This window comes from Psammomys obesus, unplaced genomic scaffold (genome assembly GCF_907164565.1).
Source record: "Psammomys obesus unplaced genomic scaffold, mPsaObe1.curated_primary_1811, whole genome shotgun sequence".
In the NCBI taxonomy this organism is placed as follows: domain Eukaryota; kingdom Metazoa; phylum Chordata; class Mammalia; order Rodentia; family Muridae; genus Psammomys; species Psammomys obesus.
Window position 1 is genome coordinate 2,527,898 of NW_026591086.1, and position 15,800 is coordinate 2,543,697.

Genomic DNA, 15,800 nt, shown 5'->3' on the forward strand with positions numbered 1-15,800 from the left:
TTCATCCCTGGAAAAGTGCAGCAGGCAGCCTGAGTCACACTCTGCTCATGGGCCAGTGTTTTGATGGAAGGACAAGCAAGAGGAAAAGAACCAAAACCCTGATGTGTTCACACTGGCTTATTGTCTCTCCAAAATTAACTGTTTGTCCATGAGCTGTTGTCTTTAGGTGTCTCTCTCTCTCTCTCTCTCTCTCTCTCTCTCTCTTTTTCAGGTGTCATCATAATAAAAACCCAGAGGAAGTTCTTTTTCTCTTTCTGCTATTCTTATACATGGCAGAATGTACCTCACGTTGTTTGGGACAGCCGTCCAGAAGCATAATTACATGATTAAGCACCGTGTCCTCCCAGGAAATGGCGGGAGCCATGATTACCCCACCCAGGAGGGGGTGGGGTAAACAATATGCAATCAGGCTGTGGGCAAGGTTTCCCACTGCAACCCAGGAATAGGCTTGTCCTCATCAAAGGTGGAGGAGACAGGCTTCATATTCCTTCCATGTTCATATTAAGAAAGACAACAAACTATAATCAAGAATATAATCAGGGATGGAATAAAATGCTGATTGCCCTTAATGACCTTATTATTCTATCATTGGGTGTGTTATAAAAAAAACTGGGCAATGTATTTCCATGGTTCTCTGGGTGGTATACATGTGTGATGTATGTATGGTTGCCTGTGGTGGTCTGGGGTAGAAGTCTCTCACCTCTATCCGTACATAAAGAGAACATGTGGAAAAGTCAGGGAATAAAGGAAGTGTGAAGTCAGGGAGAATATCCAGGGTCCAGTACCAAAACAGCAGAGTGTTAGTAAATAATAGGAGAGGGGCAGAGAAAGCCCAGGGTACCACCCAGTTTCAGGTCAATAGAGGCAAGTGAATAAGTGACAGCAGTCAGCAGTCTGGAATAAGGAGCCTGCTTTGAAGGCTTGAAAACCACATTCCTAAAGCCACTCTGTTCTTCCAGTACGAAGTATGCAGGTCAAAGAGGCACGGGGCAAGACCCCCCAGATCCTGCCAGCAGGGAATCTAAACCAAAACAAGGAGACCCTACTATGTGTCTAGCAACGAGGCTGAAGTTCCAAACATAACCAGAAGTTAGTGGTCACAAGAGGTTTGTGGGACTGGGCATGGATACACAGAAATACAGGACATTCTAGAGCAGTGATGCTCTGCTTCATGGCATTATAATGGTCAATACCGTTCTTACACGAGAATCGAAGCTCATGGACAGCAGGCTCCCCCTCCCCCATACGTGCTCACACAGAGAGGGTCCTGATGTAAACCAGGGACATTAACTAATAGTAACATCCTGATGTTTCCATCAGCGAAAGCAAGTTTCCACAACAACGCCAGATGTTAGCAGGGGAAAAGTGTGTAAGTGTTGGGAGGGATTGGGTATCATGGGAAATCTGTTAACCCCCCGCCCCGCTCCTGCTTCATTCTCCTGCAAACCCACAACTGTTCTGAAAGGTTGCCTTTTCTTAGAGTGTGTGCACATTTATGAGGGCAGAAACTGGTCCTCCATGTCACCACAATATCTGATGTACAGGTGAATAAACTTTAAAAGCATCATGTGGTAAATGTACATTAAGGATGCTGACTGGGTAGTAATTTAGAGGCTTCCCAGATGCAGTAGGGTCACACAGCTTTCCTTTGACAAGTATGAGTCTTCATCTGAAGGAGCTTTCATTCTGTTACAACCGCTCCAAATCCCAGGGTCAGCCTTCCACATCCCACTGCACACGACTCTCAGCTCTGCCATTTCTTTGGAAGGAGCCTGGCTTCCTCTGTTTATTTCTCTTAGGTCACCCTGAAGACCTGGGCCTTAAAAGTAGGTGTCAGAGTCACTGCCATGGCTTCCCAATTGGGTCCTTGATCACTGCCCGGTTTAAAGCTTGTGGGTACTAACAAATGCCCAATACACACACGGTGACTGGGACCTCTGGTGTGTGAGGCTCTGCACCTGGTGTCACGGGAGAGATGAAAGGACATGACACGACCTCAGGAAAAGGACAACCAATGAGAGGACCCTTTACTGGTAACCTGCTTCCCAGCCAGCCCAGTGAAGCAGTAAATGTATGCTTTGTCTTTGTGTAGGGGACAGAGGAACGCATCTAGCCAACCTTGGAGTTCTCGTCATAGTACCCACTTGTACTGTCTTGGGCCCTTTAAGAGAAACACAGCAAAGAAGGTGAATAAATACCCTATAGCAGCTGGCGCAGTACCAACTCTAGCCCCGTCACCTGTTGTTTGTCTAGACAAACGCTGTCCTGCATGCATCCCCACAGGGACCACACTAACTGCTGTGCATCCTTTCCCTAGTGAGCTATCATAAGAACCAAAGAAGCTGCTGGGGTGGGGCTGACGTGAGGCCTGGCACGTGGGGAACGCCAAAAAATATAAGCAGTCTTTTCCTTCCCAAGTTCAGCCTGGATGGGCTGGTGGCAATCTCATCTCTCACCTCCACCTTCTGACCACACATGCCAGTTCCCGCCTGCGCTGCATTGCAGAGCCACTGACGTGTGTGGCTGGAGGAGGAAGATGATGTCTTAGGTCTGAGAGATGATTTCTAGACAAAAGTGAGTCGCCTCCCAAATGGGACTCTAAAACCAGTCCGAGGGAGGAGGCCCAGCTAGCTGCCTTTCTTCCTTCCATATTGTACCCAGGCTTTGGAAACTGTTCATAGCACTTCCACAAACACAGGATGACGGCTTCAGCCACACAACAGATTAATTCTACACGTCTGGGATGAAAAAGGCCTGTCCCACGGAAGAAGTAGAGTTCCCGTGAAAAAATTGTTTTTGGCTCACATCAGACCCTTGGGGGCTTACCCCAGTGGAAGCTTTTAAAATTAAATTAGGTAATAAAGTTATGTTGCTCCAATACAGGCCACAGAAATTCAGATAGCATGTTCATTATGCAAGAGGCATAGCCAGTGGTGATCAGTTCTCAGTGATGGATAAACCGCAGTATATCCAGAAAATGACATATTATTCAGCACTGGAGGAAAAAAAAGAGGCATCGACTGAGCCATGAAAATTCATGGAGGATGTCAGCGTTTGTTTCTCTGTTGCTATGATAAGACACTGACCAAAAACAACTCAGGGAAGAAAGCATTCATCTTATCTTACACTTCCAAGGTAACAGTCTGTCGCTGAGGGAAGTTGGGAGGTGAGCTGGAGGTGGGAACTAAAGCAGAGCGGAGGCAGGAACGGTGCTCACTGGCTTGCTCCCGATAGCTTTCTCAGATCACTTGCACAGCCCAAGCCCACCTGCCCAGGAATGGCACACCCACCGTGAGCCCGTGGGAGCCCGGTGCTCCCACATCAACCATTACCCAAAAAAGTACCTACAGACTTGCCTCCAGGCTAGGCTGATGGAGGCAACCCTCAGTTGAGGTTCATTCTTCCTAATAAGTCTAGTTTGTGTCAAGCTAACGAAAACCCCAGTGGTACAGAGGAGCTTCCACATTCCTAAATCAGAGAAGCCGGTCTGAAAAGGATGCATGCTGCTTGCTTCCATCTTTAGGACAATCTGGAAAAGGCAAACACATGGAGATGGGAGCAAGCGCAGTTTGGTGGTCGTCAAGGGGTAGGGTAGGGGTCTGAACAGAGAAGGCCCAGGTTTTCAGGACTATGAATCCATCCAGCGCAATGCAAACCATGGTGGAGTAAGCTGTTATACATTTATCTAACCTACAAAATGTGCGGTGCGCTGAGACGAAGCTTAATATATCCTGTCTGGGTAGGTGTATCCATGGCAACACATGCAGCCTTCTGGAGCAGGATATGGAAAATGGGGTGCTTGTAGGTGTGTGAAGGTGGCGAGCACACAGGAAGTCTCCACACTTCCTGTTCAATTTTGCTATGAACCTTCAATTGCTTGAAAAACAAAAGTTTATTAACTTAAATTGTTTTTTTAAAGATACACCCCAATTCTTCTGGGTCCTCCTGCACTCCAGTCCACCCCCCACCCACCAGCTTCAGCTTCCAGTATGTGGTTTTGTCTATTTTAAAACCTGTCTCGGGGGACAGGTAATTGTCCCTAAAACATTTCAAACTAGCAAACAGAGACAATCAAGCCTTAAACAAGATCAAAGGAGTGAGGTGGGCTGTTGCTTTTCCTTGGGCACAAAAATACTCAGGTTCAGGCACGTTTGTCAATCTTCCCAGGGCAAGACAGGCCCACCAAAGGCATCTCTGGTGATACAGGAGCTGGGAGTGCTCTACCTCTACCTCCAGGACTAGCAGTGAGCACAGGTGGGCCCAGGTCACTAGAGATCAGACCACTTGTGTGAAAGATGTGGAATCCTTGCAGGCATGGCTGCTGTGTGTACAGCCCTTCCATTGTGTTCCAGTGCTTTCTCTCTGCCAGCCTCCCATTTGAAAGCACCAAGTACAGAGGCTCTGGCAGGTGCTGGTGTGTGGAATGCCTGCTGGCCCCCTAGGGTTTCAGCCCAGAGCGTGGTGGTCTTTGGCCCTATGCTAAGGGACAAAGCAGTCTCCTTCTGGGTCCTCAGGAACTATCTGTAGCCAGAATAACAAGGACAGTATGGAAGAAAGGCCTGTCTTCCAGCTGGTACAACTTGGACATAGTTTCATACTAGGCTAAAGTTTTCACCCACAGGAAAGATTCTGATGTTTCATCTAACTGTTAAAACTCACCTAAGGGCTGAGAAATGAGAGACCAACCAATCGGTAAAGTTCTGGACACAAAACATGAGGACATGAGTTCAATCCACAGAACCCACCTGAAAAAGCCAGGCATGGTGGCACATAGTTGTAATTCCAGCTTTCTGCGGCACGGGGAGGGAGAGCCATTGGGCTCAATAGCCAAGCATTAACCTCACTGATGAAAGACTGCCTCAGATGAGATGGATAGTGCCTAGTGATGACACCGAGGGTTCTCCTCTGGCCTCCATGCACATTCATGAACATGCATGAGTACATGTATGTACACACAATTAAAAAAAAACAGGAAAGATGAGTTCTAGGAACTAACTAACCAAATAAAAAAATTTTTTTTTATTTCTGTGGACTATGATCTTCTAAGTGGCCCCAGAGCCCTGGCTATGTTTGACAGGCAGTTTTCAAAATTCTAGTTTACTCGTGAAAGAAATTAACTGCTCTCATTAATGGGTTAGAGGTTAGGCATTCATTAAGAGAGGCTTCTCTGCAGCTGAGGGGGACTGGGGATTGTCGCTGAGTCCAGGCCATTGAGAGGTAGACAGTGGTAAATGGCCATGACCCTTCTCGGGGCCACTCAGCTGCCTGGGTCCTTCCCTGGCCCAGTGGGTGACCACTGGGTATTTGCAAGGGTCCCTCAGATGACTTTTGCTCAGTGGGTGGGGTAATCATTGACCCAGATATTTATTTTTAATATAATTTACAGAGAACAGCAACAAAGAAACTTTATTCTAAGGCTGTAAAAATTGTAAGTCATTTAGAAGTAATTAAGATCCAAGTTCATCACATAAAATTGCCAGGGAAGCTGGCCCCTGCCACAGTAAGGTTATCTTGGCATAGTACATTACGGCTCCATTATATGTCATGTGAAAATTTCAGGGCAGGCCAATCCATCAGTGGCTTCTGCAATTACATTTTAAGAAGTGCTTGACCTAGCAGCTTTCTTTTAATCTGCCTTCTAAATCTTTGAGAATATAATCCAGAGACAATGAACGATCATCCCCTGTCCAGTTTGGATGGGTTAGAAAGGCTGCATCAGCGATTGTTTCTTTCCATTTGTTTTCCATTTTAATGGCCCAATTGGATGATACCTTCAGAGATCTGAAAGTACTAGACATGCTTAACTAATTAGTTTGCTGGCCTGCGGACCTCTGACCTGCGACCTTAGCAAGAATTTAAGTTGTTCAAAGAAAGAAGTGGGTCAGCTAACCAAACAACAAGGAAGGTCAAACTCTCAAGGTCACAGGGGGTTGGGAATGGAGTGGAGATATATAATTGCTGTCTCTGGGCAATGGGTTCATAAGGAAGAAGTCATCGACCTCCTTCACCACCAAAGGACAGCAGCAGCCCTGGTGCCTCCCACGTGGTGTGTGCCAGCCTTTGTTTTTTTTTTGTTTTTGTTTTTGTTTTTTTTTTTAATTATAGGAAAATTCTCCTCTTCTCTGAGATTCATGCTGAATTCAAGCACGAATTTCTAGTAAACTGTGTGGGGAGACTGGGTCAAATTTGTTTCCACTTTGGGGACCTTGGGCATGGCAGACCATATCTTCCTGAGACAGGGAAACCAAGGGAAACCACCCGGCTCCGTCAGAGTCCATGAAAGAAGGACACGGGGAATGACAAGGACATGCTTGGACTCAGCAGCAGGGAGGGAGGGTGGATTTTGCTTAGCATGGTGGTTTCACTTGGACAACAAAGCTGAAACAGCTGTGAGGGCAACTCTTCCAGGTCAGGTGTTCAGGCTGTGCTGGCAGCAAGCATCAGGGGAAGGGTGGGGTTGAAGAGATGATGCAAGGAAGGCACTCCCCTGCAAACTCTTTCCAGTCAGGCCCTCGGTTCTGGCTCCGCTTCCAGCTGGAGCAGCCGGCATGAAAAGCCCCAACTCAGTCATGAGCACTGTCCACGGAAAATCCAGAACAGCTGGGCCTTGTTCATTGGGGTCAGCTAAGGTTTCTGTTTCCCAGGCTCAAGAAGACAAAGGAAGGTAAGAATAGTAAGGGGGGGGAGGGCATACAAGGAGGGTGAGGATAGTAAGGTGAGTGGGAGAAGAAGGGGAGAGGGAGAGAACAAGGAGGGTGCATATCATATTGTGGGGAGAGGGAGAGAGAGTGCCTGAGAGCCCTCATTCACATAACTTACTGTACTGTAATGTCATGAGGGTCCTGTTCTGAGGTGTTTCTCTCTTGCCGTGCCTAATTTATAAACTGAATTTCACCACCAATCTATCTCCACAAGGAAAGCATAGAGCATGTGAAGGAAAATGCCTGAAAAGAAGCTGTGTCTAGCTGTGAACAAAAACAAACTCCTGGAAGGAACATCTGTGTCTGCAGAGAGTGATGGCCAACGGGAATCTCAGTGCTGTGGGGAGACTGGAAGTTTGCAGGTTCAGAGGCTAATTACTTTATCTTGGGCTAGCTTTAGCCTCCTGTAACAGCCCCCGTCTGTTCTGGACTCACATCTTAGGATAATAAGTAAAAACCTCGTAGAAGCTGTTAACTTAGCAGGGCAGTAGCTTCCACCAACCCAAGAGTCAAAAACGTCATCAGATGACATTGTGGGCCTCTAAGATAGCTCCCCAAATCCTGCTGTACCCACACATCTGCTGTACCAACCAATGTATTTTAAAGTTGCCTTGATTTATGACTGTCTTTGTTCTGTTCTATTAAAAACAAAAACAAACAAACAAACAAAAAAAAAAAACATGAAACTGCTTCCACACAGAAACATGGAATTTGGGGTAACCTAAATCTGTTTTTCTGGGCCATGGTCACTCATAATGGCTCAAGAATAAACTTCTCTCTGAGATGAGAATTGTGGCTTTCACACCAACATGTGTGCAGGTTTCAGGATCTTCTGCGGTTTGCAGCATTCACAGGGATGCTAGGATGTATCCTGGACAAACAAGGGAGAAAGCCTATCATACATTTTAGGGGAGTCCAACCTAATAGAAAGATGGCAAGGAACAGCTGACAGCAATAACAATGCCTTAAGCTCTTAACATTTCAAACTTGAAAGTCCCTTCTACTCTAGAGCCTTCACTGCTGACCTCACCTAACAGGACAAAAAAAAAAAAAATTTTTTTTTTTTTTTAATCAGCAAGGCTGTGATCTGAGAAGCCAAGACAGCATCAACCCCTCACCACCAATCTCACTGTTAAACCACTCACTCTCAGCCTCAGTTTTCCCAACTAACAAAACAAGGAGTGTCTGTGGGCTGCAGCCATCTTAAAGAGCCATTTTAAACAGAACATCCAGCAGAGCTCCAACAGACTGTGAGGGTCAAATTGTAACAATTTATATGTAGTTTAAATACACTTAGGGAACACACTTCACTGCGGGCGGAAACCTCACAGCGGCTTTGTGGAGCCTGATGCTGTGGTCACCCACCTTGAAAACCATCAGACTAGGAGCTGGTCAAAGCCCCTTCCAAGCCTGAATGCTGTGATGTGCCCATTACCTATGGATGGACAGCCTAGAAGGATGCCCCTTGTCAAGAAGCCAAGTATATCGTTAGGGGGTTAGAACAAAAAAAAAAACATATTTGTCTCCTCTACCTGTGTTCCAGACATCTGGGCAATGGGGCTATTCACTAGATAGCTGGTTGAAACAGCATAGGGTTGAAAGTTCTGGCGGTTGAGGCTCCGTGGCCTCTGAGCTTTTTTTCTCCTTGTTTGCTTGAAAGAGAAAAGTGTTTTCATTCTGTCTGTGACAAGTTCAGGGCCCAATTTTATGTCTCAAGTAAAGGGGACAAAAAGCCATCAAATTGCCTGCTGCAGGATTGAACACCAGGCTTCTTGCATGTGGGGAGATGCGTCAATAAGTTGATAATTTTCCTTGACTGGCATTGACAACGGTACAATGAGGCTGACTATGCTCGGAGAGAGTGAATGCAGTCTGAGAGGGATTGAGGGGTTTTGCATTACTTGATGAGCTCTCACAAGCCCCTCCCTCCTTTGAAGAATGGAGCCATTAACTCCTGGAAGAATTGCAGCCTCACACCTCCACCCAAACACTGGAGAAATTACCTGGAGCTGAAAAGACACACTGAGTGCCTTACCCTCATGGAGAAACGCTGATTTAATGCCCAGCTGGAGCGCTGACACTTCAGGAAACGGGAGCAGGTACTTGGGGAAAGAGTGGAGAAGATTCCAAAGAGCCCAGAAGAGGGTGAGAGGAACGAGGGGTACAGGTGTCAGGCCAAATGCATAGGCAGAGGTGGACTGGGCCTGCAGAGCCACTGTGACCTATAGCTATACTTGTAACTACACCTATGAGCTTTCTTGAATCTAAGAATTAAGAGTGCTAGACAGCCTAAATCCACAGATTTTCTAAGACACATCTGATTTGAAATATTTTCCTTTTAAAATATTTTTGTATTCATTTATTTAACCTATGGAGGGCAGTGCCTTCTATGGAGGCCAGGGGGCATCTTGTGTGAGTTGATTTTCTTTTTCCTCCACCTGTGATCCTGGGACTCAGGTTGCCAGTCTTGGTGGCAAGCACCTTTATCCACTGTGACATCTCCCAACCCTGAGGTAATTTTATTTTCAATAAGAAATAGAAGAGCTGGAGAAATGGCTCAAGGAGTAAAAATACTCACTATGCAGGCATGAGGGCTGGAGTTCAGGTTCCCAGCAAACATGTAATGGCTGAGCATGGCTGAGCACACCCATTAGCACTCTGGGACACAGACAAGTGGAGACTGGTGTTTCCTGGCCCAGCACATGCAAGGAGCCCTAGATTCAGTGAGAGACCCTGTCTCAAGAAAATGAGGCAGAAAAGGAAAGGGTCACCTGAGATCCTCCTCACTCACACACGCAGGGACGCATACGAAATAGACACACTTGAATACGATACGCAAACACTGATAAAATAAAAATAAATTTTAAAAAATGTAACCACAACCACATGGCTTCAGAAAGTAGCTTCACTCCTGCTCTACAAGAGAGGAGACTGACGTTGGGTGGGGGTGCCTTGGGACAAACAGCACTGAGAGGCCACAGAAAGACTGCCATTCTCGGCTACTCTCAGATTGAGCTCCCGCTGGGCACCACTGTGGGACAGTCTGGCCCTCAGGCTGTTCCAGAGGCTGTTCCTCTGGTGACCATGTGAGTCCTGAGACGGGGGTGGATGGGTGGGGTGGGGGGTAAGAGGGGGGGGTGGCCTGGCCCCCTTTCTTGCTTTTTGGTTCTAGTGCCATTTGGCTGAGGAGGCTTCAAAAGGCCTTTGAATAGAATGATAAACATGGCATTATTGTGAACATCTGTAAGCAAAATATGAGAAGACCTCACTCAGTGAATACACAGCCCAGGCGCCTTCACCAGCAATGTGGGGTTTGTATGTTTAGCTAATGTGCCGAAATTAACCCGAAGTGCTTACCCATTTCAGAATGCCTTTTCATATTTTCATCTGCATGGTTGTTATTACAGAGCGTAAGAATAATTCTCTACCAGGGCATTGAGGACTCTGAATAGCTCAATTAGAATCAATGGAGTGAGACAACAGCATGCCAGCTAATCAGCAGGTTTGCATAACAATCCTTTGAGGGAGTGTGTGCAGAATGCATGGTGTGTGTGTGTGTGTGTGTGTGTGTGTGTGTGTGTGTGTGTGTGCCCGCGCGCGCACACGCGTGTGTGTGCGCTCACACATTATATGAGGGCACATGTGCATACAGAGAAAACCAGAGCCCTTAAAGCAAGCATACAGGAACAAGAGTTCATGGACTACAGAAAAGAAAGTTCCAGAAGACAGAGGTTGGGGTTATGATCTTCGCATTGTGTGTTACCAGTATCCAGAATCATGTTTTTTGCATGTAATTAATATTTTCATGGTAACTAATATATTCCTATCTCTTTGCCTATGTATGTATGTATTTATATGAAAATGTCCTCTTGGAAGTCAGACTCCTCACAGCTATGTCATTCAGTTTGAGTTCTAGCAGAGAAAATTATTGTAGGAAGGGAATGGTGGCCACTAGGATTTCAAATCACTGTCCTGCAAGCAGGCCTTGGGAGGAGAAATGGTGGCTCTGCAAGATCTGTGGGACATGAGCAAGGCCATCTCACATCTAAGCAGAGACCATGCGCATGGTGTAAGGCTTGGGAGTGTGGCTCTAAGGTCAAAAGTCAGGCCTGAAATACCTGGGATAGCCAAGATAGGGGAGTGGCATGCCTGTAATCCAAGAAGCCGGGGAGCCGGGGAGCCGGGACAGGAGGGATGCAAGTGCCAAGCCAACCTGTACTACTTTGTAGGACAAAACAACCCAAACACCAGAACACAGCACTCCTGGGAGAAGATCACAGCAGCCTGTGCTACCGAGTCAGCATTTGATAAGCCTGAGCGAAGAAAGTGTGGGCACATGTCCCAGGAGAATCAGCACTTTTAAAACAGGTCTGTAAGTAAGAAGGTAAATAAGGGAATCACATTACAGTGGAATGTGTGCTCTGTGTGAAGGATGAAGGCCCTCTAGGGAAATGCAAGATGACAATGGTAGCCTTTGGTGGAGCCATGAAGCCCTACCTTCTGCCTCTCCGCTTTGAAGGCCTAACCTCCATTTCCACCCGCCAGTGCCACCCCAGGTTAATCCAACCAGCAGAGAATGAACTCTGCAAACTAAACTCACCATAGACTGACATATGCACCAAGCGTGGCTTCCAATCCGGATTGAAATAAGAAATTTGTCCATCTGCCTAACTGACCTGATCTCATTGTATCTTCTTCCAGGAAATGATCTCCACAGAAGGTCAACACACAAGTAGGTTCTGAGGCAGATGGAGCAGAGCAAGAAGCGGATGGCAGCATTTCAGAGCGCCCAAGAGGTATCAGCAACACCTTCCCCTACTGGACTCACAGGCTCAGCAACCTCTCACTGGGATCCTAGGCTTCCCCCTACGCTGTCATAGGTGGCCAGCTGTTGTTCTGTGTCCTGTAAGTCTGAAACCAATCTCCCCCTGCCCACATCATGGCTACTCCAGTGCCTCAACACAGGGATCCTTTTCTTCCTTTCCCAAGGGACTGCACGAGTTGAAACACTGAAAGAAATATCACACCCTGGACCTCAGCTTGCATGCAGGGATGGGGATGGCCTGGAACGGATCTAGTTTGGAGGCCACAGCTGTCCCCACCTGCGGTGGCTTGAATGAGAATGCCAGAGTCCCCCATAGGCTCATAGAGTTGGATACTTCATCCCAGTTATTGAGATTGTTTGGGAATGATTAGGAAGGTGTGGTTTGTTGGAGCTGGTGTGTCACTGGGGCCAGGCTTTGAAGTTTCAAAATATCTGTGCCATTCCTAGTGTGTCTCTCTGCTTCCTACTTGCAGATCAAGATGTGAGCTCTCAGCTGCTCATGCTGCCAAACCTTTGTCCTACCATCATGGACTCTAATCCTCTGGAACCATGAACCCAATAACACTTTCTTTTATAAGTTGTCTTGGTTCATGGTGTTGTGTCACGGTTAGGTCTCCTCCTCCCCAGCTGTTAGCAGACATGTACACCTCTCCCATGTGCCCTATCAGAATTCTCTCCTGGGTTTCAGTTGCCTTCCAGCTGAGCACAGGGGGCTTCAGAAGAGAGCCTAGATAAAGGGCCTGTGTTGTCCATATACCCCTTTCTTGGTCAAAAAATTGTAACTGGTTCCTTCCCTAGCTGTTTGCTGTGTTCTCCTTCCTGCTACTTTCAGTGTTTGAGGGTTCTACCACTCCTAGGCAATAGGAACATTTTACCCAACCTAACTTTCATAATCAGAAAAACAATAAATTCCAGACAAAGAAATCACCTTTCCTTTTGCGTCTGGGTAGAACCCAACATAATCTCTTTGCAGCCAGAAATCAGTTTCCATAACAACCATGCCTTTTGTTGTGCCCTAGGTTAGCAGTCCTGTTGGGATGGAATGGACGGCGCTCTCTTTCTTAAACCCTTTGGCTCCCATGTTCACTCACAATAGCAGCCTGATACCAGCTGTTTGCATGGACCAAATCATACAGGAATTGGTCCTTTTTCACTTTCAAATTCAAACATCTGTAGAACAAAACAAATCCTTCTTTACTTCCAACACTGGAGTCATTTAGAAACATAGCAATATATCTTGAAGTTCAGCCAAAGACTATGTCTGAAAGAGGAAGGAAGTGTGAATGGCCGAATGGAGGACAACCAAGCTGTAGCAACAGCTGGGAGGCATAAACCATAATGGAGGAGCAACTAAGACAGAGGGTGACTCACATGAACTCTCTGAGCCTCAACCATGCCTCTGTAAAGGGTAGAGACTGGCATGCCATGAGAAAGAAAACAAAGCCTCAAAAGGCACTTACAGTGCTTAGCATGCAGTAGGAATTCCCTAGTGATTCGCAATTATATGGCCAATGAGGCAGAAGGGAACAGGAAAGGGCCTATGGCTACACAAACAAGGTATTACAGTATCAGACTGGCTTTTGGCTTTTGCAGAGTGAGGGTAATAGTATGGAGAGCAGGTATTTAGGAGGTTTTTTTGCTCACTTGTGAGCATGCACATGCCTATGTGTATGATTACATGTGTGTCTCTGTGTGTGTGTGTGTGTGTGTGTGTGTGTGTGTGTGTGTGTGTGTGTCTATGTGAGCGTACCATAGTGTACATATATAGAGAGGTCAGAGAGACAAGCCTGAGGTACTGGTTTTCACCTTTTCACCTTGTTTGAGATAGAAATCTCTTCTCTGCTTCCTAAGACTGGTTAGCTGGACCACTCACTTCCACGGATTCTTTTGTCTCTGCCTCCCATTTCCAGGTAAGGGATGCTGGGATTGCAGATGCTTTTATGTGGATTTTGGAGATTCAAACTCAAGTCATCCAGCTTGTGAGCAAGTGACTTTACCCAGTGGCTCACCTCCCCAGCACTTGTGGGTCTTCTTAGCAACCTTTTCCTCCTAAGCCATTATTCCACATCTAGAACTCCAGGAAGGCATCTCTTCATTTCCATTCCTGAGGCCTGAGAGAATAAACCTGAATGATCTCCAGGGCCCACTGGCATCTCTAGGTATAGCTCTACATAGGCATGTTTAATTTTAAAACAGAAGCAAAAACATATGGATTGGCCACTGAAGACTGTATTCCATGTTCTGCATTCTAAGTTCTGGAGTATTTCAGTTCTTCCCCAGGAGCAGGAAAAAACAAGAACATAGGTTTTTGGAGCACCTTCATTTCTGTAGTAATATGCAAAGGCAAAATTCATACCTTTGCCAACAACTCAGCATGGCTATCTTTCAACAAGGTCCCTCCCTGCTCCCTTCTAAGTCCATGATTCCAGACTGCCATTTGCATTAGCTCACACCAGGCTGAGACATACCCATTTCTCCATGAGCACTGACCAGGAGCCAGCACTGACTGCCACATGAGGTCATCTGAGACCAGCTGGTCCTTGAACTTTCCACCAGGTGACTACAGTCCCATGAGTGAGACCAGGTGAGCCTCAAAGAACTGCCAAGCTGAGCTCAGCCCATTTGCTGAGCTAAAAGGACAGTTATTCCAATCAACCAAGTGTTATGTGATTTCCCACACACACACACAGGAGATAAATGAAATACGTTCCACAAGAAATTCATCATCCTGTATAGCTACTACGTGAGAAGCAGGAGGTATATTTACAGGAATGGTTACAAAAACGTCAGAGAAAATGCATATTTTAAAATATATTTACATTTCAAAGATGTTGTCCCCACCAGCAGAAATGAGTCCCCCTGTTCTTCCAGTGACTGAACAATTGTCCCTACCTGAGCAGACCTCTTTGTAGGTGGGATTGCGTGTGTAGCCTCCTGCAAAACCCACTTGGGTTGAATACACGCCTTTCAAAAGCCAGAACTTGCGCTCAGCTCCCCAGAAGCAGCCCATTCCTGCAGAGAACAAAACAGAGACATCGTGTATCCATATTAAGTTGGTCACTATGTGTCACCACACCTGTTGCTTGGATTGGAGAAGCTGCTCCTGTTGTCTGATGATCAAAGAGGCCCAAAGCTTTGTCTTATAAAGCAAAGGTTTTTGGCACTGAAGAATAATTTAGTGGGAGCAAGATGGCTCAGTGGGTAAAAGGCTTGCTATGAAAACCTGATGACTAGAGTTCCAACCCCAGAGCTGTTGTAGCAAATGGGGTGGGAGTGAGGACAGGAGAATCACCCTGAACCATGTGCAGAAATAACAGGAGGTCTCAATAGGTGGAAGGAGAGAACCGGTTCCTAGGATGCTGTCGTCTGTCCTCCACATGTAAACATACACACTGGTGAATGATAATAATAATGAACATTTTAAACTCCTTAGAGTAATTTAAAGATTATTTGTATACAATATCTGTTTATTCTCCCTCTACGAAAACATGCAAAGCTGCATATTAGCGAAAATACACTTTTCCCCACAACATAGTAAAAAGGTGACTATTTTAAGAATATTTCCACATTTATTTCATAAGTTAATAGAAATTCATGTATGATCAGCTTCAGGATCATTGTAACAAAGATAGATAAGGCTGTGTTCTTTGAAATGGGAAAACATACCAGATCAATAAAGATTGAGGCAGCTATTGCCAATTAACAATTTCACTGACGTGTTCAGATAAAAAAAAAAAAAGAAAAGAAAAGAAAAGAATAAGTTACAATAAATTTGCAAGTGATAAAGCAAGCGTCACCAAAAGCAAAATCTTCTGAGTTCTATTATTAAGCATAATGAGTGAGTGAGGGGGTCTGGATGGGGGTTGGGGCAGCCAAGAAATCACAGGCATCAACAAAGCCACCATCACCGCGCTTACTAGCCATAATCACCAGCAGCTACTAGATCCCTTTGGCATCTGATGAAAATCAAGGCCTGCCTCTCCAAACCATAGGCGCACACAGCATAAAGGCTGCACTGCCCCAAGCACAGGGCCTCTGCCTTCTCAGCAAGATCCCAGGCTGCTTAAGTATACTTGCTAGTCTCTGGCCTATTTCCACACATACGTACTTAAGACTGTTCCTTCTCTCGAGTTTTAGATGCTTTTGCTAAGGCATACATGATTTTATTGGTTACTTTTCTGTTGCTGTGATAAAATACCATGACCAAAGGCAACTTAAGGTAGAGTCCATTTTGGCTTACAGTTCTAAAGAGTGATATGTCTGCAAAGATGGGA

At 46.0% G+C, this 15,800-nt stretch overlaps 1 protein-coding gene across 5 annotated transcripts in view; it reads right to left on the reverse strand.

Moving 5' to 3' along the window:
• Nucleotides 1–15,800, reverse strand: part of Msra (methionine sulfoxide reductase A) — a 302,775-nt gene that overhangs the window by 142,828 nt on the left and 144,147 nt on the right. For 4 of the 5 annotated variants that reach the window (XM_055609788.1, XM_055609787.1, XM_055609791.1 and 1 more), the window contains one exon: nt 14,419–14,538. The exons of the other annotated variant lie outside the window; for it this stretch is intronic. In XM_055609788.1, the coding sequence (XP_055465763.1) occupies nt 14,419–14,538 (120 nt within the window). The remainder of the gene's footprint in view (nt 1–14,418; nt 14,539–15,800) is intronic. 5 annotated transcript variants of the gene reach the window in all.